We start from the raw sequence: 25,923 nt of genomic DNA on the forward strand, positions 1-25,923 counted from the left end.
CCTGTATACAGCGTCCGCAGTGCCCCCCCTGTATACAGCGTCCGCAGTGCCCCCCCTGTATACAGCGTCCGCAGTGCCCCCCCTGTATACAGCGTCCGCAGTGCCCCCCCTGTATACAGCGTCCGCAGTGCCCCCCCTGTATACAGCGTCCGCAGTGCCCCCCCTGTATACAGCGTCCGCAGTGCCCCCCCTGTATACAGCGTCCGCAGTGCCCCCCCTGTATACAGCGTCCGCAGTGCCCCCCCTGTATACAGCGTCCGCAGTGCCCCCCCTGTATACAGCGTCCGCAGTGCCCCCCCTGTATACAGCGTCCGCAGTGCCCCCCCTGTATACAGCGTCCGCAGTGCCCCCCCGTATACAGCGTCCGCAGTGCCCCCCCTGTATACAGCGTCCGCAGTGCCCCCCCTGTATACAGCGTCCGCAGTGCCCCCCCTGTATACAGCGTCCGCAGTGCCCCCCCTGTATACAGCGTCCGCAGTGCCCCCCCTGTATACAGCGTCCGCAGTGCCCCCCCTGTATACAGCGTCCGCAGTGCCCCCCCTGTATACAGCGTCCGCAGTGCCCCCCCTGTATACAGCGTCCGCAGTGCCCCCCCCTGTATACAGCGTCCGCAGTGCCCCCCCTGTATACAGCGTCCGCAGTGCCCCCCTGTATACAGCGTCCGCAGTGCCCCCCCTGTATACAGCGTCCGCAGTGCCCCCCCCTGTATACAGCGTCCGCAGTGCCCCCCCTGTATACAGCGTCCGCAGTGCCCCCCCTGTATACAGCGTCCGCAGTGCCCCCCCTGTATACAGCGTCCGCAGTGCCCCCCCTGTATACAGCGTCCGCAGTGCCCCCCCTGTATATAGTTTCATAGTTTCATAGTTTCATAGTTTCATAGTTTTTAAGGTTGAAGGGAGACTCTAAGTCCATCTAGTTCAACCTGTAGCCTAACATGTTGATCCAGAGGAAGGCAAAAAAACCCCAATGTGTCAAATAAGCTCCAATGGGGAAAAAAATTCCTTCCTGACTCCACATACGGCAATCAGACTAGTTCCCTGGATCAACACCCTGTCATAAAATCCAATATACATAACTGGTAATATTATATTTTTCAATTAATGCGATCAGGCTCTGCTTAAATTTTACTTGTGAATCCCTCAATACAACATCATACGGCAGAGAGCTCCATAGTCTCACTGCTCGTACAGTAAAGAATCCTCATCTGTGATTATGATTAAACATTCTTTCCTCAAGACGTAGCGGATGCCCCCGTGTTCCAGTCGCAGGCCTAGGTGTAAAGAGATCTTTGGAAAGGTCTCTGTACTGTCCCCTCATATATTTATACATTGTGATTAGATCCCCCTAAGCCTTTGTTTTTCCTAACTAACTAACCCCAAGTTTAATAACCTGTCTTTGTGTTGCAGCCCACCCATTCCTCTAATAATCTAGGTCGCTCTTCTATCTACCTGTAAGATTATGCTATTTATAACCTTCTATACTTTTGCTAACAAGAAATGCATCCATTCCTCTCTTAAATTCATTCAGTGAGTTGGCCATCACCACTTCCTCAGGAAGAGAGTTCCAGAGCCTCACTGCTCTTACCGTGAAGAACCCTTTTCTATGCTGATGTAGGAATTTTCTTTCCTCCAATCGAAAAGAATGCCCCCTTGTTCTTGTCATAGTCCTTGGTACAAACAGATCATGGGAGAGATCTCTATATGGCCCTCTGATATATTTGTACATATTTATTAGGTCTCCCCTAAGTCTTCTCTTTTCTAGAGTAAATAGACCTAATTTTGATAACCTTTCCGTGTATTGTAATGCACCCATTCCATTTATTATTTTAGTAGCCCGCCTCTGAACACTTTCAAGTTCAGTAATGTCTTTCTTCAGCACCGGCGCCCAAAATTGCACACAATACTCCAAGTGTGGTCTAACTAGTGATTTGTACAGAGGGAGAATGATGTTTTCATCTCGTGCCCCCAGACCTCTTCTAATGCATCCCATCACCCTATTTGCTTTGGTGGCTGCTGCCTGACACTGGGCACTCCAATTTAGATTCTTATTCACTAAGATGCCTAAGTCTTTTTCCATGTCTGATTTCCCCAGCAGTTTCCCATTTAGTAAGTAATCGTAGCATCTGTTTCTCCTTCCCATGTGCATAACCTTACACTTATCTGTGTTAAACCTCATTTGCCATTTTTCAGCCCAATTCTCCAATTTACTCAAGTCCATCTGTAGTTGCAAACTGTCCTCCTTTGTGTTAACTACCTTACATAGTTTTGTATCATCTGCAAATACTGATATTTTACTCTGTAAACCATCCACCAGATCATTAATAAATATATTAAATAGTAGGGGGCCCAATACAGACCCCTGTGGCACCCCACTAGTAACCCTGGCCCAATCTGAGTATGCACCATTAATAACCACTCTTTGTTTTCTACCACTAAGCCAGCTACCTACCCATCTACACACATTTTCCCCGAGCCCAAGCTTTCTCATTTTACTTAGCAGTCTTTTATGTGGGACAGTGTCAAATGCTTTACCGAAGTCGAGATAAATGACATCCAATGATTCTCCTCGGTCCATGTGAGAGCTTACATCCTCATAGAAGCTGATCAGGTTAGTTTGACAGGAGCGATCCTTCATAAATCCATGTTGATATGGAGTTAAACAGTTATTAACATTGAGACATTCCATAATAGTATCCCTTAAAAACCCTTCAAACATTTTACCCACAACAGATGTTAAGCTTACCGGCCTATAGTTTCCAGGTTCCCTTTTGCACCCTTTTTTGAATATTGGTACCACATTTGCTAGCCGCCAATCCAGTGGAACAGACCCAGTTTCTATAGAGTCTTTAAATAAAAGGAATAGAGGCCTGTCTATCACATTACTTAACTCCCTTAATACCCGAGGGTGAATGCCATCAGGGCCTGGTGATTTGTCAATTTTAATGTTACTAAGTCGGTTCTGCACTTCTTCCTGGGTTAGGCAGGTCATACTTAATGGGGCATTTACATGATCACTCTGCATTTCCCCTGGCATATGCTTTTCCTGTGTGAACACAGTTGAGAAAAAAGTATTTAAAACATTTGCTTTTCCCACATCGCTTTCTATGATTTTACCCTCATTATTCTTTAAAGGGCCAACACCATCAATTTTAATCTTTTTTCTGTTTATATAATTAAAGAATAGTTTGGGATTTGTTTTGCTTTCCTTAGCAATGAGTCTCTCAGTTTCTACTTTTGCTAAATATATTTGTTTTTTACACATTTTATTTTTTTCTCTATATATTTTTAATGCTTCCTCGCTGCCTTCTTGTTTTAGCTTTTTAAATGCCTTTTTCTTATTATTCATTGCCCCTTTTACCTCCTTATTTAGCCACATTGGTTTTCTCCTGTTCCTAGCCCTTTTATTTCTGTATGGTATGGCTAGCTCGCAGTGGGTGTTTAATACTGATTTAAAAATTTCCCACTTATTTTCTGTGCTCCCATTTTTGAGGACATTGTCCCAATCAATTTGGCGAAGGTCTTCTCTAAGCTGATCAAACTTTGCTTTCCTGAAATTCAGCGTTTTTGTAACCCCCCTCCAAGGCACCTTACTGAAGGACAAGTGGAATTGTATTATATTGTGGTCACTATTCCCTAGGTGCCCATCCACTCGTACGTCTGTTATTCTATCTGGCCTGTTGGTTAAAATTAAGTCCAGAAGGGCTGACCCTCTAGTTGGGCCCGGCACAAGTTGGGACAGATAATTGTCCTTAGTTACTGACAGAAACCGGTTTCCTTTCTGAGATACGCAGGTTTCAGTTTCCCAGTCTATATCGGGGTAATTGAAGTCCCCCATAATAATCACCTCATTGTGATTTGCTGCTTTGTCTATTTGTTTCAATAATACATTTTCAGTGGTTTCTGTTATATTTGGTGGCTTATAACAAACCCCTATGAGGATTTTATTAGTTTTCCCTCCTTGTATCTCCACCCATAGAGACTCCACCTCTTCATTTCCCTCTTGAATATCTTCTCTTAGTCTGGGCTTTAAACTGGACTTTATATATAGACAGACTCCACCCCCTGGGCTTTATATATAGACAGACTCCACCCCCTGGACTTTATATATAGACAGACTCCACCCCCTTTCCTTTTTTTACGATCCCTCCTAAACAATTCATATCCTTGCAGGTTAGCCGCCCAGTCATAACTATCATCTAACCATGTCTCAGTTATTCCTACTATGTCGTATTTCTCCTCATACATTACCAGCTCCAGTTCCTCCATCTTATTGGTCAGGCTTCTTGCATTGGTCAGCATGCAGGAAAGAAGTTTTGCTCCCCTTTTCTCAGCTTCCTTCTGATTACCCTGTCTTGGGTCCTCTTTACGGCATCTAGTATCCTTGATTAGTTTGTCCTTCTGCTGCATGTTCTTGTCTGCTGTTTTTTCTCCCATCCCCTCTTCTTCTAGTTTAAAGCCCTCCTGATGAGTGTGGCAAGCCTTCTGGCGAACGTGTGTTTCCCAGGTTTTGTGAGGTGTATCCCGTCTCTTGCGAGAAGTCCATCGTAGAGGTAATTCACTCCATGGTCTAAGAATCCAAATCCTTGCTGCCTGCACCACCGTCGTAGCCAGTTGTTCAAATTTAGTATCCTATTCCATCTTCTGACACCATGGCCATCGACTGGGAGGATTGATGAGAAAACAACCTGTACGTTCCGTTCCTTTATTTTCTTCCCCAGAATTTCAAAGTCTTCACAAATAGTTGGCAGATCATTTCTTGCCGTGTCGTTTGTTCCTACATGTATCAATAGGAATGGGTATTCGTCCTTGGATCCGAGGATAGTTGGTATCCTGTTGGCCACATCCTTGATTTTTGCTCCAGGGAGGCAGCATACTTCTCGTGCGGTTATGTCCGGCCTGCAGATAGTTGCCTCCGTGCCTCTTAGTAGTGAGTCGCCCATAACTACCACTCTTCTTTTCTTTCTGGATGCACGGCTTGTTGCTCCTGAGTGCTTTTGAGTGTCTTTTGTTTCTGCTTTTGTTGACAAAGTAACTTCTTTTGATGATACTGTGTCTTCTCCTGTAGAGACGGTATCATCCTGAGCTGTGCCATTTTCGTTCTCCAGCATGAGGGCTTCATATTGGTTGCTAAGCTGTGTGGGTGGTGCCGACCACTTGATCCGCTGGCTTCTTTTGGTCACATGTGTCCACTTTTCAGCCTCTGTATGTGTTCTGAAGCTTTTCTCACTTTCCATATCCTGAATTGTTGCTTCTGCCTCGTCCAAGAAGTCCTCATGTTCTTTAATTAGCTTCAAAGTTGCTATAGCGTCCGCAGTGCCCCCCCTGTATATAGCGTCCGCAGTGCCCCCCCTGTATACAGCGTCCGCAGTGCCCCCCCTGTATACAGCGTCCGCAGTGCCCCCCCTGTATATAGCGTCCGCAGTGCCCCCCCTGTATACAGCGTCCGCAGTGCCCCCCCTGTATACAGCGTCCGCAGTGCCCCCCCTGTATACAGCGTCCGCAGTGCCCCCCCTGTATATAGCGTCTGCAGTGCCCCCCCTGTATATAGCGTCCGCAGTGCCCCCCCTGTATACAGCGTCCGCAGTGTCCCCCCTGTATACAGCGTCCGCAGTGTCCCCCCTGTATACAGCGTCCGCAGTGCCCCCCCTGTATACAGCGTCCGCAGTGCCCCCCCTGTATACAGCGTCTGCAGTGCCCCCCCTGTATACAGCGTCCGCAGTGCCCCCCCTGTATACAGCGTCCGCAGTGCCCCCCCTGTATACAGCGTCCGCAGTGCCCCCCCTGTATACAGCGTCCGCAGTGCCCCCCCTGTATACAGCGTCCGCAGTGCCCCCCCTGTATACAGCGTCCGCAGTGCCCCCCCTGTATACAGCGTCCGCAGTGCCCCCCCTGTATATAGCGTCTGCAGTGCCCCCCCTGTATACAGCGTCTGCAGTGCCCCCCCTGTATACAGCGTCCGCAGTGCCCCCCCTGTATACAGCGTCCGCAGTGCCCCCCCTGTATACAGCGTCCGCAGTGCCCCCCCTGTATATAGCGTCTGCAGTGCCCCCCCTGTATATAGCGTCTGCAGTGCCCCCCCTGTATACAGCGTCTGCAGTGCCCCCCCCTGTATACAGCGTCCGCAGTGCCCCCCCTGTATACAGCGTCTGCAGTGCCCCCCCTGTATACAGCGTCCGCAGTGCCCCCCCTGTATACAGTGTCCGCAGTGCCCCCCTGTATACAGCGTCTGCAGTGCCCCCCCTGTATACAGCGTCCGCAGTGCCCCCCCTGTATACAGCGTCTGCAGTGCCCCCCCTGTATATAGCGTCCGCAGTGCCCCCCCTGTATACAGCGTCCGCAGTGCCCCCCCTGTATACAGCGTCTGCAGTGCCCCCCCTGTATACAGCGTCTGCAGTGCCCCCCCTGTATACAGCGTCCGCAGTGCCCCCCCTGTATACAGCGTCCGCAGTGCCCCCCCTGTATATAGCGTCTGCAGTGCCCCCCCTGTATACAGCGTCCGCAGTGCCCCCCCTGTATATAGCGTCTGCAGTGCCCCCCCTGTATATAGCGTCTGCAGTGCCCCCCCTGTATACAGCGTCTGCAGTGCCCCCCCTGTATACAGCGTCCGCAGTGCCCCCCCTGTATACAGCGTCTGCAGTGCCCCCCCTGTATACAGCGTCCGCAGTGCCCCCCCTGTATACAGCGTCCGCAGTGCCCCCCCTGTATACAGCGTCCGCAGTGCCCCCCCTGTATACAGCGTCCGCAGTGCCCCCCCTGTATACAGCGTCCGCAGTGTCCCCCCTGTATACAGCGTCCGCAGTGTCCCCCCTGTATACAGCGTCCGCAGTGCCCCCCCTGTATATAGCGTCTGCAGTGCCCCCCCTGTATACAGCGTCCGCAGTGCCCCCCCTGTATACAGCGTCCGCAGTGTCCCCCCTGTATACAGCGTCCGCAGTGTCCCCCCTGTATACAGCGTCTGCAGTGCCCCCCCTGTATATAGCGTCTGCAGTGCCCCCCCTGTATACAGCGTCTGCAGTGCCCCCCCTGTATACAGCGTCTGCAGTGCCCCCCCTGTATACAGCGTCCGCAGTGTCCCCCCTGTATACAGCGTCTGCAGTGCCCCCCCTGTATACAGCGTCCGCAGTGCCCCCCCTGTATACAGCGTCCGCAGTGCCCCCCCTGTATACAGCGTCCGCAGTGCCCCCCCTGTATACAGCGTCCGCAGTGCCCCCCCTGTATACAGCGTCCGCAGTGCCCCCCCTGTATATAGCGTCCGCAGTGCCCCCCCTGTATATAGCGTCTGCAGTGCCCCCCCTGTATATAGCGTCTGCAGTGCCCCCCCTGTATATAGCGTCTGCAGTGCCCCCCCTGTATATAGCGTCTGCAGTGCCCCCCCTGTATACAGCGTCCGCAGTGCCCCCCCTGTATACAGCGTCCGCAGTGCCCCCCCTGTATATAGCGTCCGCAGTGCCCCCCCCGTATACAGCGTCCGCAGTGCCCCCCCCGTATACAGCGTCCGCAGTGCCCCCCCTGTATACAGCGTCCGCAGTGCCCCCCCTGTATACAGCGTCCGCAGTGCCCCCCCTGTATACAGCGTCCGCAGTGCCCCCCCTGTATACAGCGTCCGCAGTGCCCCCCCTGTATACAGCGTCCGCAGTGCCCCCCCTGTATATAGCGTCCGCAGTGCCCCCCCCGTATACAGCGTCCGCAGTGCCCCCCCCGTATACAGCGTCCGCAGTGCCCCCCCTGTATACAGCGTCCGCAGTGCCCCCCCTGTATACAGCGTCCGCAGTGCCCCCCCTGTATACAGCGTCCGCAGTGCCCCCCCCGTATACAGCGTCCGCAGTGCCCCCCCTGTATACAGCGTCCGCAGTGCCCCCCCTGTATACAGCGTCCGCAGTGCCCCCCCTGTATACAGCGTCCGCAGTGCCCCCCCTGTATACAGCGTCCGCAGTGCCCCCCCTGTATACAGCGTCCGCAGTGCCCCCCCTGTATACAGCGTCTGCAGTGCCCCCCCTGTATACAGCGTCTGCAGTGCCCCCCCTGTATACAGCGTCTGCAGTGCCCCCCCTGTATACAGCGTCCGCAGTGCCCCCCCTGTATACAGCGTCCGCAGTGCCCCCCCTGTATACAGCGTCCGCAGTGCCCCCCCTGTATACAGCGTCCGCAGTGCCCCCCTGTATACAGCGTCCGCAGTGCCCCCCCTGTATACAGCGTCCGCAGTGCCCCCCCTGTATACAGCGTCCGCAGTGTCCCCCCTGTATACAGCGTCTGCAGTGCCCCCCCTGTATACAGCGTCCGCAGTGCCCCCCCTGTATACAGCGTCCGCAGTGCCCCCCCTGTATACAGCGTCCGCAGTGCCCCCCCTGTATACAGCGTCCGCAGTGCCCCCCCTGTATATAGCGTCCGCAGTGCCCCCCCTGTATACAGCGTCCGCAGTGCCCCCCCTGTATACAGCGTCCGCAGTGCCCCCCCTGTATACAGCGTCCGCAGTGCCCCCCCTGTATATAGCGTCCGCAGTGCCCCCCCTGTATACAGCGTCTGCAGTGCCCCCCCTGTATACAGCGTCCGCAGTGCCCCCCCTGTATACAGCGTCTGCAGTGCCCCCCCTGTATACAGCGTCCGCAGTGCCCCCCCTGTATACAGCGTCCGCAGTGCCCCCCAGGAGCCGCTCTCACCTCTCTGGACCATGTGCATTGGATGGTGGAGTTCGGCGCCAGCGATGGAGATTTCCACCTCGGAGTCTCGGACGTTTTCTGGAAAGGGGACGGCCATGCTCCAGATTCTCCCAGCATTGCAGGATGGGTCAGAGGCGGAAAACCCCTGCCGTATACTGGAAGAGAAAGCGGGGCAACAGCCGTCATGTGACTGGGAGAGCTCCGCCCCCGCACAATAATAGACGTACCGGCAGACGGCAGCGCAGAATGCAGCGACCTCCGGCTCCCGCCTCCCCGGAGCCTCTCGCAGCTTTATTCTCCAGCCACTCAACTGAGGAAGAAAAAGAAGGTGCTCACGTGACCAGGCGCTGCCAAATCCCCACACTCTCTGTGGGACGCAGTTGCTCTTGGGTTACCATGGTAACATTAGTATGAACTTCCTGTCATGTGACTGTGCACTCTGATGAGGAGAGGTCACATGACAGGAACTCTCTGTAGCAAGGCTATTACCATGGCAACCCCAGAGAAAGCAGAGTGTTCCATGATACTGACCGTGTCCGGAGGCTCATGACGGTGTCCGTGTGCTGCACCCATGTGAGCATCATACAAGGAGCGGCGTCTCATGGCATTGGGGTCTGTGTATGGCCCATCCCCCGGCCAGGCGGGGACATCCAGCGTGCGGCTCCTCTCGCGGCTCCAGGTATAGCCCCCCGCGGAGCCGCGCTCCCCAATACTGTGGATATGATGGATGGTCGGAGCACTCACGTCACCCAAATTCTCAAACCCAATCCACAAGCCTCCGGTAATCGGTGCCGCCGGCTCGTCCTCATCAGTGTCCTCGCCGTGAAGAGACGGCGGCTGGGGAAACCACGACAACCGCTCCTCCAGCCAACTGCCAGTGATGAATCCATAAGAAAGTGTCTCCTGGGAGGGGGCGGGGCCAGACACACCAGGAGGGGCGGGGCCAGGCACCCCAGGATGGGCGGGGCCAGGCACCCCAGGAGGGGCGGGGCCAGGCAACCCCGAAACAGGAGAGGCGGGGCCAGACACACCAGGAAAGGCGTGGCCAGACACACCAGGAGGGGCGGGGCCAGACACACCAGGAGGGGCGGGGCCAGACACACCAGGAGGGGCGGGGCCAGACACACCAGGAGGGGCGGGGCCAGGCACCCCAGGAGGGTCCGGGCCAGGCACCCCAGGAGGGGCGGAGCCAGGCACCCCAGGAGGGGCGGGGCCAGGCACCCCCGAAACAACAGGAGAGGCGGGGCCAGACACACCAGGAGGGGCGGGGCCAGGCACCCCAGGAGGGGCGGGGCCAGGCACCCCAGGAGGGGCATGACCAGAAACACCAGGAGGGGCAAAGGCATAAACATTAGGATGAGGGGGGCCAAACACATCAGGAGGGGCAGAGGCAAAAATATTAGGAAGGGTGGAGGGAAAAACATCAGGATAGACGGGGACAAACACATCAGGCGGGGAGGGGCCAAACACAGGAGGGGCGGAGGAAAATACATAAGGAGGAGCGGAGGGAAAAACATCAGAATGGATGGGGCCAAACACATCAGGAGGGGAGGGGCCAAACACATCAGGAGGGGAGGGGCCAAACACATCAGGAGGGGAGGGGCCAAACACATCAGGAGGGGAGGAGCCAAACACATCAGGAGGGGGAGGGGGCCAAACACATCAGGAGGGGAGGGGCCAAACACATCAGGAGGGGAGGGGCCAAACACATCAGGAGGGGCAGCTTCATTCAAAAACTTCTTCACAGGTGCACTCTGAAAACTCGAAGGAGCAGGGAATATTGAGGCTTCATCAACCGAACAGAAGTTCATCACATGATCCGAAAAACCAATGTTCATTGGCCGATCCCATAGATACAGCAAATATTCTGCAAAAAAAGAGAAACAATGAGGAGTCACAAGGATCAGAAAATACTGTCACGTGCCTACATCACTGGCCAGGAAAACACTGACTGCAGCTCTGGAGGTGACTAGAGGATAAGACACAATGTAACAGCAGAATAGGGACTGCAGCTCTGGAGGTGACTAGAGGATAAGACACAATGTAACAGTAGCATAGTGACTGCAGCTCTGGAGGTGACTGGAGAATAAGACACAATGTAACAGCAGAATAGTGACTGCAGCTCTGGAGGTGACTGGAGGATAAGACACAATGTAACAGCAGAATAGTGACTGCAGCTCTGGAGGTGACTGGAGGATAAGACACAATGTAACAGCAGAATAGTGACTGCAGCTCTGGAGGTGACTAGAGGATAAGACACAATGTAACAGTAGCATAGTGACTGCAGCTCTGGAGGTGACTGGAGGATAAGACACAATGTAACAGCAGAATAGTGAGTGCAGCTCTGGAGGTGACTGGAGGATAAGACACAATGTAACAGCAGAACAGTGACTGCAGCTCTGGAGGTGACTGGAGGATAAGACACAATGTAACAGCAGAATAGTGACTGCAGCTCTGGAGGTGACTGGAGGATAAGACACAATGTAACAGCAGAATAGTGACTGCAGCTCTGGAGGTGACTGGAGGATAAGACACAATGTAACAGCAGAACAGTGACTGCAGCTCTGGAGGTGACTAGAAGATAAGACACAATGTAACAGCAGAATAGTGACTGCAGCTCTGGAGGTGACTGGAGGATAAGACACAATGTAACAGCAGAATAGTGACTGCAGCTCTGGAGGTGACTGGAGGATAAGACACAATGTAACAGCAGAACAGTGACTGCAGCTCTGGAGGTGACTAGAGGATAAGACACAATGTAACAGCAGAATAGTGACTGCAGCTCTGGAGGTGACTGGAGGATAAGACACAATGTAACAGCAGAATAGTGACTGCAGCTCTGGAGGTGACTGGAGGATAAGACACGATGTAACAGCAGAATAGTGACTGCAGCTCTGGAGGTGACTGGAGGATAAGACATGATGTAACAGCAGAATAGTGACTGCAGCTCTGGAGGTGACTGGAGGATAAGACATGATGTAACAGGAGAATAGTGAGTGCAGCTCTGGAGGTGACTGGATGATAAGACATGATGTAACAGCAGAATAGTGACTGCAGCTCTGGAGGTGACTGGAGGATAAGACATGATGTAACAGCAGAATAGTGACTGCAGCTCTGGAGGTGACTGGAGGATAAGACACAATGTAACAGCAGAATAGTGACTGCAGCTCTGGAGGTGACTGAGGATAAGACACAATGTAACAGCAGAATAGTGACTGCAGCTCTGGAGGTGACTGGAGGATAAGACACAATGTAACAGCAGAATAGTGACTGCAGCTCTGGAGGTGACTGAGGATAAGACATGATGTAACAGCAGAATAGTGACTGCAGCTCTGGAGGTGACTGAGGATAAGACACAATGTAACAGCAGAATAGTGACTGCAGCTCTGGAGGTGACTGGAGGATAAGACATGATGTAACAGCAGAATAGTGACTGCAGCTCTGGAGGTGACTGGAGGATAAGACACAATGTAACAGCAGAATAGTGACTGCAGCTCTGGAGGTGACTGGAGGATAAGACACAATGTAATAGCAGAATAGTGACTGCAGCTCTGGAGGTGACTGAGGATAAGACATGATGTAACAGCAGAATAGTGACTGCAGCTCTGGAGGTGACTGAGGATAAGACACAATGTAACAGCAGAATAGTGACTGCAGCTCTGGAGGTGACTGGAGGATAAGACATGATGTAACAGCAGAATAGTGACTGCAGCTCTGGAGGTGACTGGAGGATAAGACATGATATAACAGCAGATTAGTGAGTGCAGCTCTGGAGGTGACTGAGGATAAGACATGATGTAATAGCAGAATAGTGACTGCAGCTCTGGAGGTGACTGGAGGATAAGACACAATGTAACAGCAGAATAGTGACTGCAGCTCTGGAGGTGACTGAGGATAAGACACAATGTAACAGCAGAATAGTGACTGCAGCTCTGGAGGTGACTGGAGGATAAGACACAATGTAACAGCAGAATAGTGACTGCAGCTCTGGAGGTGACTGAGGATAAGAGATGATGTAACAGCAGAATAGTGACTGCAGCTCTGGAGGTGACTGGAGGATAAGACACAATGTAACAGCAGAATAGTGAGAGCAGCTCTGGAGGTGACTGGAGGATAAGACACAATGTAACAGCAGAATAGTGAGTGCAGCTCTGGAGGTGACTGGAGGATAAGACACAATGTAACAGCAGAATAGTGAGTGCAGCTCTGGAGGTGACTGGAGGATAAGACATCATGTAACAGCAGAATAGTGACCGCAGCTCTGGAGGTGACTGGAGGATAAGACACAATGTAACAGCAGAATAGTGACCGCAGCTCTGGAGGTGACTGGAGCATAAGACACAATGTAACAGCAGATCAGTGAGTGCAGCTCTGGAGGTGACTAGAGGATAAGACACAATGTAACAGCAGAATAGTGACTGCAGCTCTGGAGGTGACTGGAGGATAAGACCCAATGTAACTGTGGCGCCCCTGAGGCTCCTGTTGCCACAGAGGTAAAGCACCTCAGCCAGAGGTGTGGTATCCCATTCCCGGGTAAGGAGGAGGCCACAACTCGTTGCGCACACTGTTAATTTAGCGACACTCCATTAGGCCGTGGTTAGGGCGAGTTGCACTTAGGGAAAGTGTGTCACCCAGGGTTATGGGGTACTCGGTCCCGGGCAGTGTATAACTGGGGAATGTCACTGATGCCCGTTGCCCGGTCCCGTGTCCTGGGGGCTTTTTAATGAGTATTTACAGGGGAGATAAGAGTCATTTGTGTGACGCCACCCAGAGCCGGCGCCAGCACCCGGCAAACCCGGTCAAATGCCGGGGCCCTGAGCTGCCGGGGGGGCCACTCGCGGTGGCAGGAGTGTGGCACCGCTACTCAGGGGGGGCCCGGTGGCCGTGCTGTCACCGCCCCCTGCCGAGGATCGCGCTTTCAATTGCATCGGCATCGCAGGTGCGGATACAGGTGAGAGCAATGATGAGAGTGAGCGGCGCTCTCTTATCATTCTCCCCGCTGTGACTGTCGGCGTTCTTCTGACAGCTCTGCAGCGAGCGCGGTGACGTCATCACTGCGCGCCTGCTGAGAGGTCCGAGCGAGCGACAGCAATGCACGATGCGCCGAGGAGACCGGCACTAGTACACATAGGGGCCCGGCAGCCGCTCTGCGTCTATGTGTAGTGGCCGGCCTGTGAGTCAGGGGAGCCCAGTGTCAGTAGAGGGGCCCCTGACCTGGAGAGGCCACCAGCCATGTCTGAGCTGCAGGAGTGCTCCTGACCTGCACAGCAGACGGGATCTCCATCCTGCAGGACCTGCGATGATGTCACGCCCATGTGACTGTGTGGGAGGAGACACAGGAGGCCGGCAGAAAGCAAGAGACACATGATGACTGGTAATAAGAAAAGAGGGGACATGAGGGGGAGGGGGGCTGCAGGGTGAGTGCATATGAGGGAAGATGGAGCTACAGGGTGAGTGGCATATGAGGGCTGCAGACTGACAGAAGCATGTGCAGGGGTGCAGAGTGTTTGAGAGGGGTAAGTTGGGGTACAGGCAGGGTGAGATATGTGAGCAGGGTGTGTGACATATGGGGGTGTAGTGTGTGAGATCTGGGGGGTGCAGGCCATATGGGGAGCAGTGTGTGTGTGTGTGAGATCTGGGGGGTGCAGGCCATATGGGGAGCAGTGTGTGTGTGTGTGGGATATGGGGGGTGCAGGCCATATGGGGAGCAGTGTGTGTGTGTGTGGGATATGGGGGGTGCAGGCCATATGGGGAGCAGTGTGTGTGTGTGTGTGTGTGGGATATGGGGGGTGCAGGCCATATGGGGAGCAGTGTGTGTGTGTGTGGGATATGGGGGGTGCAGGCTGTATGGGGAGCAGTGTGTGTGTGTGTGGGATATGGGGGGTGCAGGCCATATGGGGAGCAGTGTGTGTGTGTGTGGGATATGGGGGGTGCAGGCCATATGGGGAGCAGTGTGTGTGTGTGTGGGATATGGGGGGTGCAGGCCATATGGGGAGCAGTGTGTGTGTGTGTGGGATATGGGGGGTGCAGGCCATATGGGGAGCAGTGTGTGTGTGTGTGAGATCTGGGGGGTGCAGGCCATATGGGGAGCAGTGTGTGTGTGTGTGGGATATGGGGGGTGCAGGCCATATGGGGAGCAGTGTGTGTGTGTGTGGGATATGGGGGGTGCAGGCCATATGGGGAGCAGTGTGTGTGTGTGTGTGTGTGGGATATGGGGGGTGCAGGCCATATGGGGAGCAGTGTGTGTGTGTGTGTGATATGGGGGGTGCAGGCCATATGGGGAGCAGTGTGTGTGTGTGTGGGATATGGGGGGTGCAGGCCATATGGGGAGCAGTGTGTGTGTGTGGGGGATATGGGGGGTGCAGGCCATATGGGGAGCAGTGTGTGTGTGTGTGGGATATGGGGGGTGCAGGCCATATGGGGAGCAGTGTGTGTGTGTGTGTGGGATATGGGGGGTGCAGGCTGTATGGGAAGCAGTGTGTGTGTGTGTGGGATATGGGGGGTGCAGGCTGTATGGGGAGCAGTGTGTGTGTGTGTGGGATATGGGGGGTGCAGGCCATATGGGGAGCAGTGTGTGTGTGTGTGAGATCTGGGGGGTGCAGGCTGTATGGGGAGCAGTGTGTGTGTGTGGGATATGGGGGGTGCAGGCCATATGGGGAGCAGTGTGTGTGGGATATGGGGGGTGCAGGCCATATGGGGAGCAGTGTGTGTGTGTGTGAGATCTGGGGGGTGCAGGCTGTATGGGGAGCAGTGTGTGTGTGTGTGGGATATGGGGGGTGCAGGCCATATGGGGAGCAGTGTGTGTGTGTGTGGGATATGGGGGGTGCAGGCTGTATGGGGAGCAGTGTGTGTGTGTGTGGGATATGGGGGGTGCAGGCCATATGGGGAGCAGTGTGTGTGTGTGTGTGTGATATGGGGGGTGCAGGCTGTATGGGGAGCAGTGTGTGTGTGTGTGGGATATGGGGGGTGCAGGCCATATGGGGAGCAGTGTGTGTGTGTGTGGGATATGGGGGGTGCAGGCCATATGGGGAGCAGTGTGTGTGTGTGTGGGATATGGGGGGTGCAGGCCGTATGGGGAGCAGTGTGTGTGTGTGTGTGTGATATGGGGGGTGCAGGCCATATGGGGAGCAGTGTGTGTGTGTGTGGGATATGGGGGGTGCAGGCCATATGGGGAGCAGTGTGTGTGTGTGTGGGATATGGGGGGTGCAGGCCGTATGGGGAGCAGTGTGTGTGTGTGTGATATGGGGGGTGCAGGCCATATGGGGAGCAGTGTGTGTGTGTGTGTGATATGGGGGGTGCAGGCCATATGGGGAGCAGTGTGTGTGTGTGTGGGATATGGGGGGTGCAGGCCATATGGGGAGCAGTGTGTGTGTGTGTGGGATATGGGGGGTGCAGGCCATATGGGGAGCAGTGTGTGTGTGTGTGGGATATGGGGGGTGCAGGCCATATGGGGAGCAGTGTGTGTGTGTGTGGGATATGGGGGGTGCAGGCCGTATGGGGAGCAGTGTGTGTGTGTGTGTGTGTGATATGGGGGGTGCAGGCCATATGGGGAGCAGTGTGTGTGTGTGTGGGATATGGGGGGTGCAGGCCATATGGGGAGCAGTGTGTGTGTGTGTGGGATATGGGGGGTGCAGGCCGTATGGGGAGCAGTGTGTGTGTGTGTGGGATATGGGGGGTGCAGGCCGTATGGGAAGCAGTGTGTGTGTGTGTGGGATATGGGGGGTGCAGGCCGTATGGGGAGCAGTGTGTGTGTGTGGGATATGGGGGGTGCAGGCCGTATGGGGAGCAGTGTGTGTGTGTGTGTGATATGGGGGGTGCAGGCTGTATGGGAAGCAGGGTGTGAGAGATATGGGGGTGCAGGCTGTATGGGAAGCAGTGTGTGTGGGATATGGGGGGTGCAGGCCGTATGGGGAGCAGTGTGTGTGTGTGTGTGATATGGGGGGTGCAGGCTGTATGGGAAGCAGGGTGTGAGAGATATGGGGGTGCAGGCTGTATGGGAAGCAGGGTGTGTGAGATATGGGGGGTGCAGGCCGTATGGGAAGCAGGGTGTGAGAGATATGGGGGTGCAGGCTGTATGGGAAGCAGTGTGTGTGGGATATGGGGGGTGCAGGCCATATGGGGAGCAGTGTGTGTGTGTGTGGGATATGGGGGGTGCAGGCCGTATGGGGAGCAGTGTGTGTGTGTGTGGGATATGGGGGGTGCAGGCCGTATGGGAAGCAGTGTGTGTGTGTGTGGGATATGGGGGGTGCAGGCCATATGGGGAGCAGTGTGTGTGTGTGTGGGATATGGGGGGTGCAGGCCGTATGGGGAGCAGTGTGTGTGTGTGTGTGTGATATGGGGGGTGCAGGCTGTATGGGAAGCAGGGTGTGAGAGATATGGGGGTGCAGGCTGTATGGGAAGCAGGGTGTGTGAGATATGGGGGGTGCAGGCCGTATGGGAAGCAGGGTGTGAGAGATATGGGGGTGCAGGCTGTATGGGAAGCAGTGTGTGTGGGATATGGGGGGTGCAGGCCGTATGGGGAGCAGTGTGTGTGTGTGTGTGTGATATGGGGGGTGCAGGCTGTATGGGAAGCAGGGTGTGAGAGATATGGGGGTGCAGGCTGTATGGGAAGCAGTGTGTGTGGGATATGGGGGGTGCAGGCCGTATGGGGAGCAGTGTGTGTGTGTGTGATATGGGGGGTGCAGGCTGTATGGGAAGCAGGGTGTGAGAGATATGGGGGTGCAGGCTGTATGGGAAGCAGGGTGTGTGAGATATGGGGGTGTAGTGTGTGTGATCTGGGGGTGCAGGCTGTATGGGGAGCAGGGTATGTGACATATGGGGGTGTAGTGTGTGTGATCTGGGGGTGCAGGCTGTATGGGAAGCAGTGTGTGTGTGTATGGGATATGGGGGGTGCAGGCCGTATGGGGAGCAGTGTGTGTGTGTGTGATATGGGGGGTGCAGGCTGTATGGGAAGCAGGGTATGTGACATATGGGGGTGTAGTCTGTGTGATCTGGGGGTGCAGGCTGTATGGGAAGCAGTGTGTGTGTGTGTGGGATATGGGGGGTGCAGGCTGTATGGGAAGCAGTGTGTGTGTGTGTGGGATATGGGGGGTGCAGGCTGTATGGGGAGCAGTGTGTGTGTGTGTGTGTGTGATATGGGGGGTGCAGGCTGTATGGGAAGCAGGGTGTGAGAGATATGGGGGTGTAGGCTGTATGGGAAGCAGGGTGTGTGAGATATGGGGGTGTAGTGTGTGTGATATGGGGGTGCAGGCTGTATGGGGAGCAGGGTATGTGACATATGGGGGTGTAGTGTGTGTGATCTGGGGGTGCAGGCTGTATGGGAAGCAGGGTGTGAGAGATATGGGGGTGTAGTGTGTGTGATATGGGGGTGCAGGCTGTGTGTGATATGGGGGTGTAGTGTGTGTGATCTGGGGGGTGCAGGCTGTATGGGGAGCAGGGTATGTGACATATGGGGGTGTAGTGTGTGTGATCTGGGGGTGCAGGCTGTATGGGAAGCAGGGTGTGAGAGATATGGGGGTGTAGTGTGTGTGATATGGGGGTGTAGTGTGTGTGATCTGGGGGGTGCAGGCTGTATGGGGAGCAGGGTATGTGACATATGGGGGTGTAGTGTGTGTGATCTGGGGGTGCAGGCTGTATGGGAAGCAGGGTGTGAGAGATATGGGGGTGTAGTGTGTGTGATATGGGGGTGCAGGCTGTGTGTGATATGGGGGTGTAGTGTGTGTGATCTGGGGGGTGCAGGCTGTATGGGGAGCAGGGTATGTGACATATGGGGGTGTAGTGTGTGTGATCTGGGGGTGCAGGCTGTATGGGAAGCAGGGTGTGAGATATGGGGGTGTAGTGTGTGTGATATGGGGGTGCAGGCTGTGTGTGATATGGGGGTGTAGTGTGTGTGATCTGGGGGGTGCAGGCTGTATGGGGAGCAGGGTGTGTGATATGGGGGTGTAGTGTGTGAGATCTAGGGGTGCAGGCTGTATGGGAAGCAGGGTGTGAGAGATATGGGGGTGTAGTGTGTGTGATATGGGGGGTGCAGGCTGTATGGGGAGCAGGGTATGTGACATATGGGGGTGTAGTGTGTGTGATATGGGGGTGCAGGCTGTATGGGGAGCAGGGTGTGAGAGATATGGGGGTGTAGTGTGTGAGATCTGGGGGGTGCAGGGTGTGTGAGATATGGGGGTGTAGTGTGTGTGATATGGGGGTGCAGGGTGTGTGACATATGGGGGCAGGGGCGTAACTACCGCAGTCGCAGGGGTCGGAAGGAGAAGAGAGGTACTTGTTTTTTATTTTGCTGGCTGCATGACACATGGAGGCCTGGAGGGGCCTGGCTGCATGATACATGGAGGTCTATGGGACTGCATAATAAACATGAAGGACACCTTATACATGGACTAGAGGTGCATTATACATGGAGGAGTATAGGGCTGCATAATGCAATATGATGGTTTATGGCGCTACATTATAATACATATAGCACTATGGGGGCTACATTATAATATATGGAGGAATATGGAGGCTACCTTACACATGGACACACATGGGTGTGCGTTATAAAACATGGAGGACTGTGGTGCAGTATAATATATGGAGTACTATGGGGTGAATTATAATACATGGAGAACTATGGGGGTGCATTATAATATATGACGGGTTATGTGGGACCCTTTATAATTTACGGAAGGCTATGTGGGGGCCATTATAGTATTTGGAGATCTATATACAAGGAGGACAAAGATACAAGTATGGGATGGGGATGTTTTGTGCTGAGGGAAAAAGGCTCTTTCCCTCAGCACCCAGCTTTCCCATGCTCTGCTATACATCTCTCAGCACCCAGCTTTCCCATGCTCTGCTATACATCTTCTCTCAGCACCCAGCTTTCCCATGCTCTGCTATACATCTCTCAGCACCCAGCTTTCCCATGCTCTGCTATACATCTCTCAGCACCCAGCTTTCCCATGTTCTGATATACATCTCTCAGCACCCAGCTTTCCCATGTTCTGATATACATCTCTCAGCACCCAGCTTTCCCATGCTCTGCTATACATCTCTCAGCACCCAGCTTTCCCATGCTCTGCTATACATCTCTCAGCACCCAGCTTTCCCATGCTCTGCTATACATCTTCTCTCAGCACCCAGCTTTCCCATGCTCTGCTATACATCTCTCAGCACCCAGCTTTCCCATGTTCTGATATACATCTCTCAGCACCCAGCTTTCCCATGCTCTGATATACATCTCTCAGCACCCAGCTTTCCCATGCTCTGCTGTACATCTCTCAGCACCCAGCTTTCCCATGCTCTGCTATACATCTCTCAGCACCCAGCTTTCCCATGCTCTGCTATACATCTTCTCTCAGCACCCAGCTTTCCCATGCTCTGCTATACATCTCTCAGCACCCAGCTTTCCCATGTTCTGATATACATCTCTCAGCACCCAGCTTTCCCATGCTCTGATATACATCTCTCAGCACCCAGCTTTCCCATGCTCTGATATACATCTCTCAGCACCCAGCTTTCCCATGCTCTGATATACATCTCTCAGCACCCAGCTTTCCCATGCTCTGCTATACATCTCTCAGCACCCAGCTTTCCCATGCTCTGCTGTACATCTCTCAGCACCCAGCTTTCCCAATGCTCTGCTGTACATCTTCTCTCAGCACCCAGCTTTCCCATGCTCTGCTTTACATCTTCTCTCAGCACCCAGCTTTCCCATGCTCTGCTGTACATCTCTCAGCACCCAGCTTTCCCATGCTCTGCTATACATCTCTCAGCACCCAGCTTTCCCATGCTCTGCTATACATCTCTCAGCACCCAGCTTTCCCATGCTCTGCTATACATCTCTCAGCACCCAGCTTTCCCATGCTCTGCTATACATCTCTCAGCACCCAGCTTTCCCATGCTCTGCTATACATCTATCAGCACCCAGCTTTCCCATGCTCTGCTATACATCTCTCAGCACCCAGCTTTACTCTGTTATGGAAAAGCTGGGTGCTGAGGGAAATATGTATAGCAGAGCATGGGGAAGCTGGGTGCTGAGAGATGTATAGCAGAGCATGGGAAAGCTGGGTGCTGAGGACAAGATGGATATCAGAACATGGGAAAGCAGGGTACTGATAGAGGGATTTCAGATCATGGGAAACCTGGGTGCTGAGGGTAAGAGCCAAGTGTCAGCGTCATTATCCTGTACCCCGAGTGTCAGTGTCATTATCCCGCACCTTAAGTGTCGGTGTACGTGGAGGGGGCCCCGGTCCAAATTTTGCACCAGGGCCCATCAAACTCTAGTTACGCCACTGAGTATTAATCACTGTATTCTATATGAGGGTGCCTACTGCTATCTGGCTCTGCACTGTGCAATATACAGGCTATGCTATATACAAGCTGTATGCTACATGAGGGTGCCTAATGCTATCTGGCTCTGCACTGTGCTGTCTGGGTCTGCACTGTACTATATAGGTCTGTGTACTACATGAGGATACCTAATGCTATCTGGCTCTGCACTGTGCTGTCTGGGTCTGCACTGTACTATATAGGTCTGTGTACTACATGAGGGTGCCTAATGCTATCTGGCTCTACACTGTGCTATATGCAGGCTGTATACTACATGAGGGTGCCTAATGCTATCTGGCTCTACACTGTGGTATTTAGGGGCTGTGTACTACATGAGGGTGCCTATTGCTATCTGGGTCTGCATTGTGCTATATGTGTGCTGTCTACTACATGAGGGTGCCTATTGCTATCTGGGTCTGCATTGTGCTATATGTGTGCTGTATACTACATGAAGGTGCCTAATGCTATCTGGGTCTGCATTGTGCTATATGGGGGCTGCATAGTGCATATGGGGGCTACATAATACTATATGGAGGACAATGGGGGCTTCATAACACAATATGGGGGCTGCATACTACTATACCCCCAGAGTTGTATGTTCCCTCCACCCAGGTGCTGTATGTCCCCCCCCACCCCAGAGCTGTATACACCCAGAGCTGCATGTCACCCCCCCCACCTCACAGCTGTCCCCCCCCCACCTCAGTCACTGCCCTCCTCTAGAGCTGTATACCCCTTTCCTCAGTAATATGTACTCCCCCCCAGTATTGTGTTTGTCCGCAGCCTCTCTTGTGATGTATATACAGCAGTGTTAGGCTATGTGTCCATGGTAGAATGTACCTGCGGATTTTTCTGCATGAAAATCCGCGACTTTCGCGGCAAATCCGCACCTTATTTTTGCCGCGGATTTGCTGCGGATTTTGATGCGGATTTTTTTTTTTTCCCCTTCTATACCCAAAATCCGCACCAAAATCCGCAACAATAATTGACATGCTGCAGATTTTTCCGGATCAAAATCCGCGGCAAATCCGCCGTGGAAAAATCCGCAGCATGGACACAGCATTTCCAAAATGCCATTGAAATGGCTTGGAAGTGCCGCTGCTGCAGATTTTTGGAAAATCCGCGGTAAATCCACGGCAAATCCGCGCAAAATCCGCAGCGTGGACACATAGCCTTAGTGTGCCCTATGTGCGGCCATGTCTGTTAGACAAGCTGGGAGGTGAATGAGGCTATTGCCGGCTTCCCAATATTAGAAATATATATACAGTATAAATATATAAAAATAATGTGTGTGTGTATCTATGTATGGCAGTGTATATGACTGTGTCTAGATTTATGTCTATTTATGTGTTTTTGTGAATTTCTCTTTAAATAAGTATGTGTACGTATGCCTGTGTGTGTGTGTATCTGTGCATGTCTGTGTGTGGATGGGGCCCACAAAAACCTGGAGCCGGCCCTGACGCCACCTGCGGGTTGCAGTTAATGTTGATGAACCACCGCTGCTGAAGTGGGTACTCCCAGGGCTGGTGGTAATGGCAGCTGTGGTGGTAGGCCCTCCGCAGGTAGGGCTGAGCCCGGGAGATGTATGGTGGAGTAACACCGTGGGTTGTAGTTAACAGTCTCTATTCACTCTTAACCCTTGGACGGCTGGTTCAGGTCTCTGTTTTGCCAGTTTGATGACTCGGTTGCTCTGTCCCCGGCACACTCAGTGTGGTTGGGTCCCTGTAGCGGGGAGCAGTTTGGGGCCTGACTGTCCCTTTTAGTGGCAGTCTCCTCGTCCGTATGGGGGGCAGTGTGGACCCAGTAGGGCAGGTATGTGTTCGAACCCTGATCCTCGCTTTTCTGCTGATGCCCCCGGATTTGTGGGTCAGTGAGGTCCGTGAAGGTCCCCTCACTGTGCAGGTATTTGCCAGACCGTATGAAACTGACGCCTGACCTAGGGCCCTGTGCCCCGTGCGTGCTCTTGTCCCAGCGGTACTCAGGTATACCCGCCCTGGCGACCCCTCTCCTGTACCCCCGGGTCATCGTTACACGACCCAGCTCTAGGCACGTCTGTGCACCTCACTGTACACCACTCCAGACTGACTCTTACTGACTGCCGTCCCCCCCCACCAGGCTGTCTAGTCCCCTGGTCTGGCTCTGCCCTCTAGGTGGCCATCCCCTTGTATCTGACTAGCCAGTGCCCCCTGGTGTGGAGTGGAAACTAGGATTTTGGTGTGTGTTGGTGTTGCTGGCACTGCTGTTCCAGGTCCTGGGGGTAGGTCCTGCATCCCCGTGAGGATGCAGTTCCCTGTAGTGCCCTGAGTGGCTTAGGGGCGCTACAAAAGCACAGGCCCAAAGCCAGTCGGGAGGTGGAGTATAGTTAGTGGGAGCAGACTGTAGAACGGTAGTCAGTCAGGAAGTGAACGTGGAGGACAAGGTCCTGTGGTCTGGAGCTGGTCCAGTTCGTCCCAGGATCAGAACCGAAGGGGTCCTTGAGCCGCGGGTAGTGCACCATACACCCATGGGCTCTTATCCATGTGACGCCCCTGGACTATTCAGGTGGTCACAGGGTACTGCATGCTCTTTCTCTACAGTGCAGTATTCAAGTCCCTCATGGCTCTCGGATTTCAGCGAATCAAATCTAGATCCACCCTGCCCCGCACCCACCAGACACACCAGTGGGCGGCTTAAGCGGAATAGAGTCACCCACCTGGGGGGTCAGGGAGGGGAGGTGGGGAGTGTGAAAAGACAACCATGGTAACCCTCGATCTGAGAGGAGCTCAGGAGTAGTGGCTCCCAGGAGAAGCTATCTAGGTTGCAGACGGTGGTCTAGACCTAGAGGAGTCGGACCCCCGGTCGCAGGGGATTGAGGCTAGGTGCCTGGGACCTGTCAAAGAGGACAGTCAGCAGCCTGGTCCTATCACCGGTCCGGCACAGAAGGCATGGCAGGGTACATTGACCCTAGGTCGGGGAGAAGCTTCAGGCGACCCGGCAATTAACCTGTAGAGAACAGAGCCTTTATGGACTGTTCCCATGAAGCTCAGAGATCGGGGGCATTAGCACAACGAGGGGGATAGGGCTTTCCACACAAGCTGCCCACTGAAATCCCAAGCGTGAGCCCCTGAGAGCAGGTTCCTTGACTTAGCCACAGTGGGGAGCGGGGCCCGGTAAGTTTCAAGCTACCGGGCCACTACGGAGAATCTAAACTTTGTGCCAGGAGGCAGGTTATGGACCACCGTCAGCACCATTGGGGACGGGACCCGAACGAGCTCCCCTCGAGAGGCAACTGTAGTCAGAGACTTGGTGTACCCGGTTGTCAGCGTCTGTTTACTGGCTGAGTGAGTACCTGAGTGACTCCCCCCCCGGCACTGTATCCCCACATCACCATCCAGAGTCCCGGGGTCTTCCCCTACCTGTGGAGGATAACGTCATCTTGCTGCCCCACTTCATCACCCCGGGTACTCCCAACAGCAGCGGCGGTACTCCCAGTTACCGCACACCACGGGTGGCATTACGAACTATAACTCCCCTGTAAATACCCCCCTTTTACTTTAGAGTGGGGCCCCTAAGCCCCCGAGTCCGGAGACCCTCGAACGGGCACAACTCCCGGATCCGAGCGGTTCGATCCACTGCTGGGGCGGCACATCCACAGCCGGTGTACCCGTGCTGAGGGACTTGACCGCAGCAGGGAACCGCCCCTCAACTAGTGGAGAACTACAAGGCTCAGCTAGTAAACCAGAGGCTGAGGTAACTTCAAATACCGAAGTGTGACGCCCTGGCCGGGCCAGGTAGTCACAGATAGGCCCCTGCACAACACCCCTCCCTCACAGGTGACATCAGCCAACCTTAAAACCCTAGTCACCCCCTCAGGGCTTGATAGACACACCAGGGGGTGGAACCAGGCGGTTGGAAGACGCCCACCTAGGAGTTGTAGACAGCCCGGGGCGGGGAAAACGACGGTTCAGTGGTAGAGTTCAAGGTGAGTGGAGGTCAGGTCTGTGTCTGGGCCTGAAGCAGACTGACAGGTGCCAGGGTAGGAGCCCTGGTGCCTTTGGCTAGGAGGCAGACGGCGGTCTCCGTATGCAGGAGCCGGGAAGACGGCTCGGTGGAACTGACCGGTACAGGGTAGTAGCCCGCCGGTACCGACCCGGGGAACCGACTCGGAAACCGGAGCACACAGGGGGGTACTCCGACCCTGAAGCTAAGTCCAGAAGTGACTGGAACTGGTTAATTAACTAATTGCGGCAAGGACTAGAGGTCCTGTCCCACCCAAAGTCCCGATTGAAGGCAACAGCCCACCGAGGGGGATAATAGGCCACCGCCAGGGCTCAGAGATCCCACGGGCCAGCGTCTGCGGGCAAGGGCTCCTTAGGCCACATCCAGCCGGGAGCGGACATCTGAAGTTGCAAGCACAGGGAGTCCACCATTCTAAAAGGTGCAGGAGAAAGACAGAGACCACCAGCCGGGTGGGGGAACCAGAAAACAGCTGGCTGCGGGCACCGACCACCATCACCTTGGTTTACCAGAGACTCGTGTGTACACCAGTACCTTGCAGTCGCCCATCTCCTCGCACCGCCAAACAACCCCCCAACGGGTCCCGTGGCCACCATCCCTGCCCACGGAGGGGCTAACAACTTGCTGCATAACATCTCCCCCGGGTGCCCCGTAACTGCAGTGGTGGTGTCCAACCTCACCACATACCATGGGTGGCGTCACGAACCTAATACGGCCCAGCCCGTACATATACGTCCACCACCCCCGACCCTTTTCATTCGGAGTGTCCGCGGGATCCCCCGGGTCCGGAGACCCTCGAGCCACCCACCGGAAGGTCCGGACCCGAGCAGCGAGAGGCTGCTGGCACAGGGGAGGCACAGAAGCCACATCCACACACAGCCAGTGAAAAGGTGACCACATAGGGCCACGGGACAAGGCAGGAAAGCCACCCATAACAGGGATCCGCAGACACCGGC

At 54.3% G+C, this 25,923-nt stretch overlaps 1 protein-coding gene across 1 annotated transcript in view; it reads right to left on the bottom strand.

Annotated features, from left to right (window-relative positions):
• LOC142284800 (phosphatidylinositol 3-kinase C2 domain-containing subunit gamma-like) overlaps positions 1–10,296 on the bottom strand; it is a 51,722-nt gene extending 41,426 nt beyond the window's left edge. Inside the window, exons 1-3 of the mRNA XM_075333223.1 lie at positions 9,188–10,296; positions 8,884–8,966; positions 8,657–8,811 (exon numbers count right to left, since the gene is read on the bottom strand). Coding sequence (XP_075189338.1) covers positions 8,657–8,811; positions 8,884–8,966; positions 9,188–9,259 — 310 coding nt within the window. The 5' untranslated portion in view covers positions 9,260–10,296. The remainder of the gene's footprint in view (positions 1–8,656; positions 8,812–8,883; positions 8,967–9,187) is intronic.
• Between the last annotated feature and the right edge of the window lie 15,627 nt (positions 10,297–25,923).

Source organism: Anomaloglossus baeobatrachus, unplaced genomic scaffold, assembly GCF_048569485.1.
Source record: "Anomaloglossus baeobatrachus isolate aAnoBae1 unplaced genomic scaffold, aAnoBae1.hap1 Scaffold_574, whole genome shotgun sequence".
Classification (NCBI taxonomy): domain Eukaryota; kingdom Metazoa; phylum Chordata; class Amphibia; order Anura; family Aromobatidae; genus Anomaloglossus; species Anomaloglossus baeobatrachus.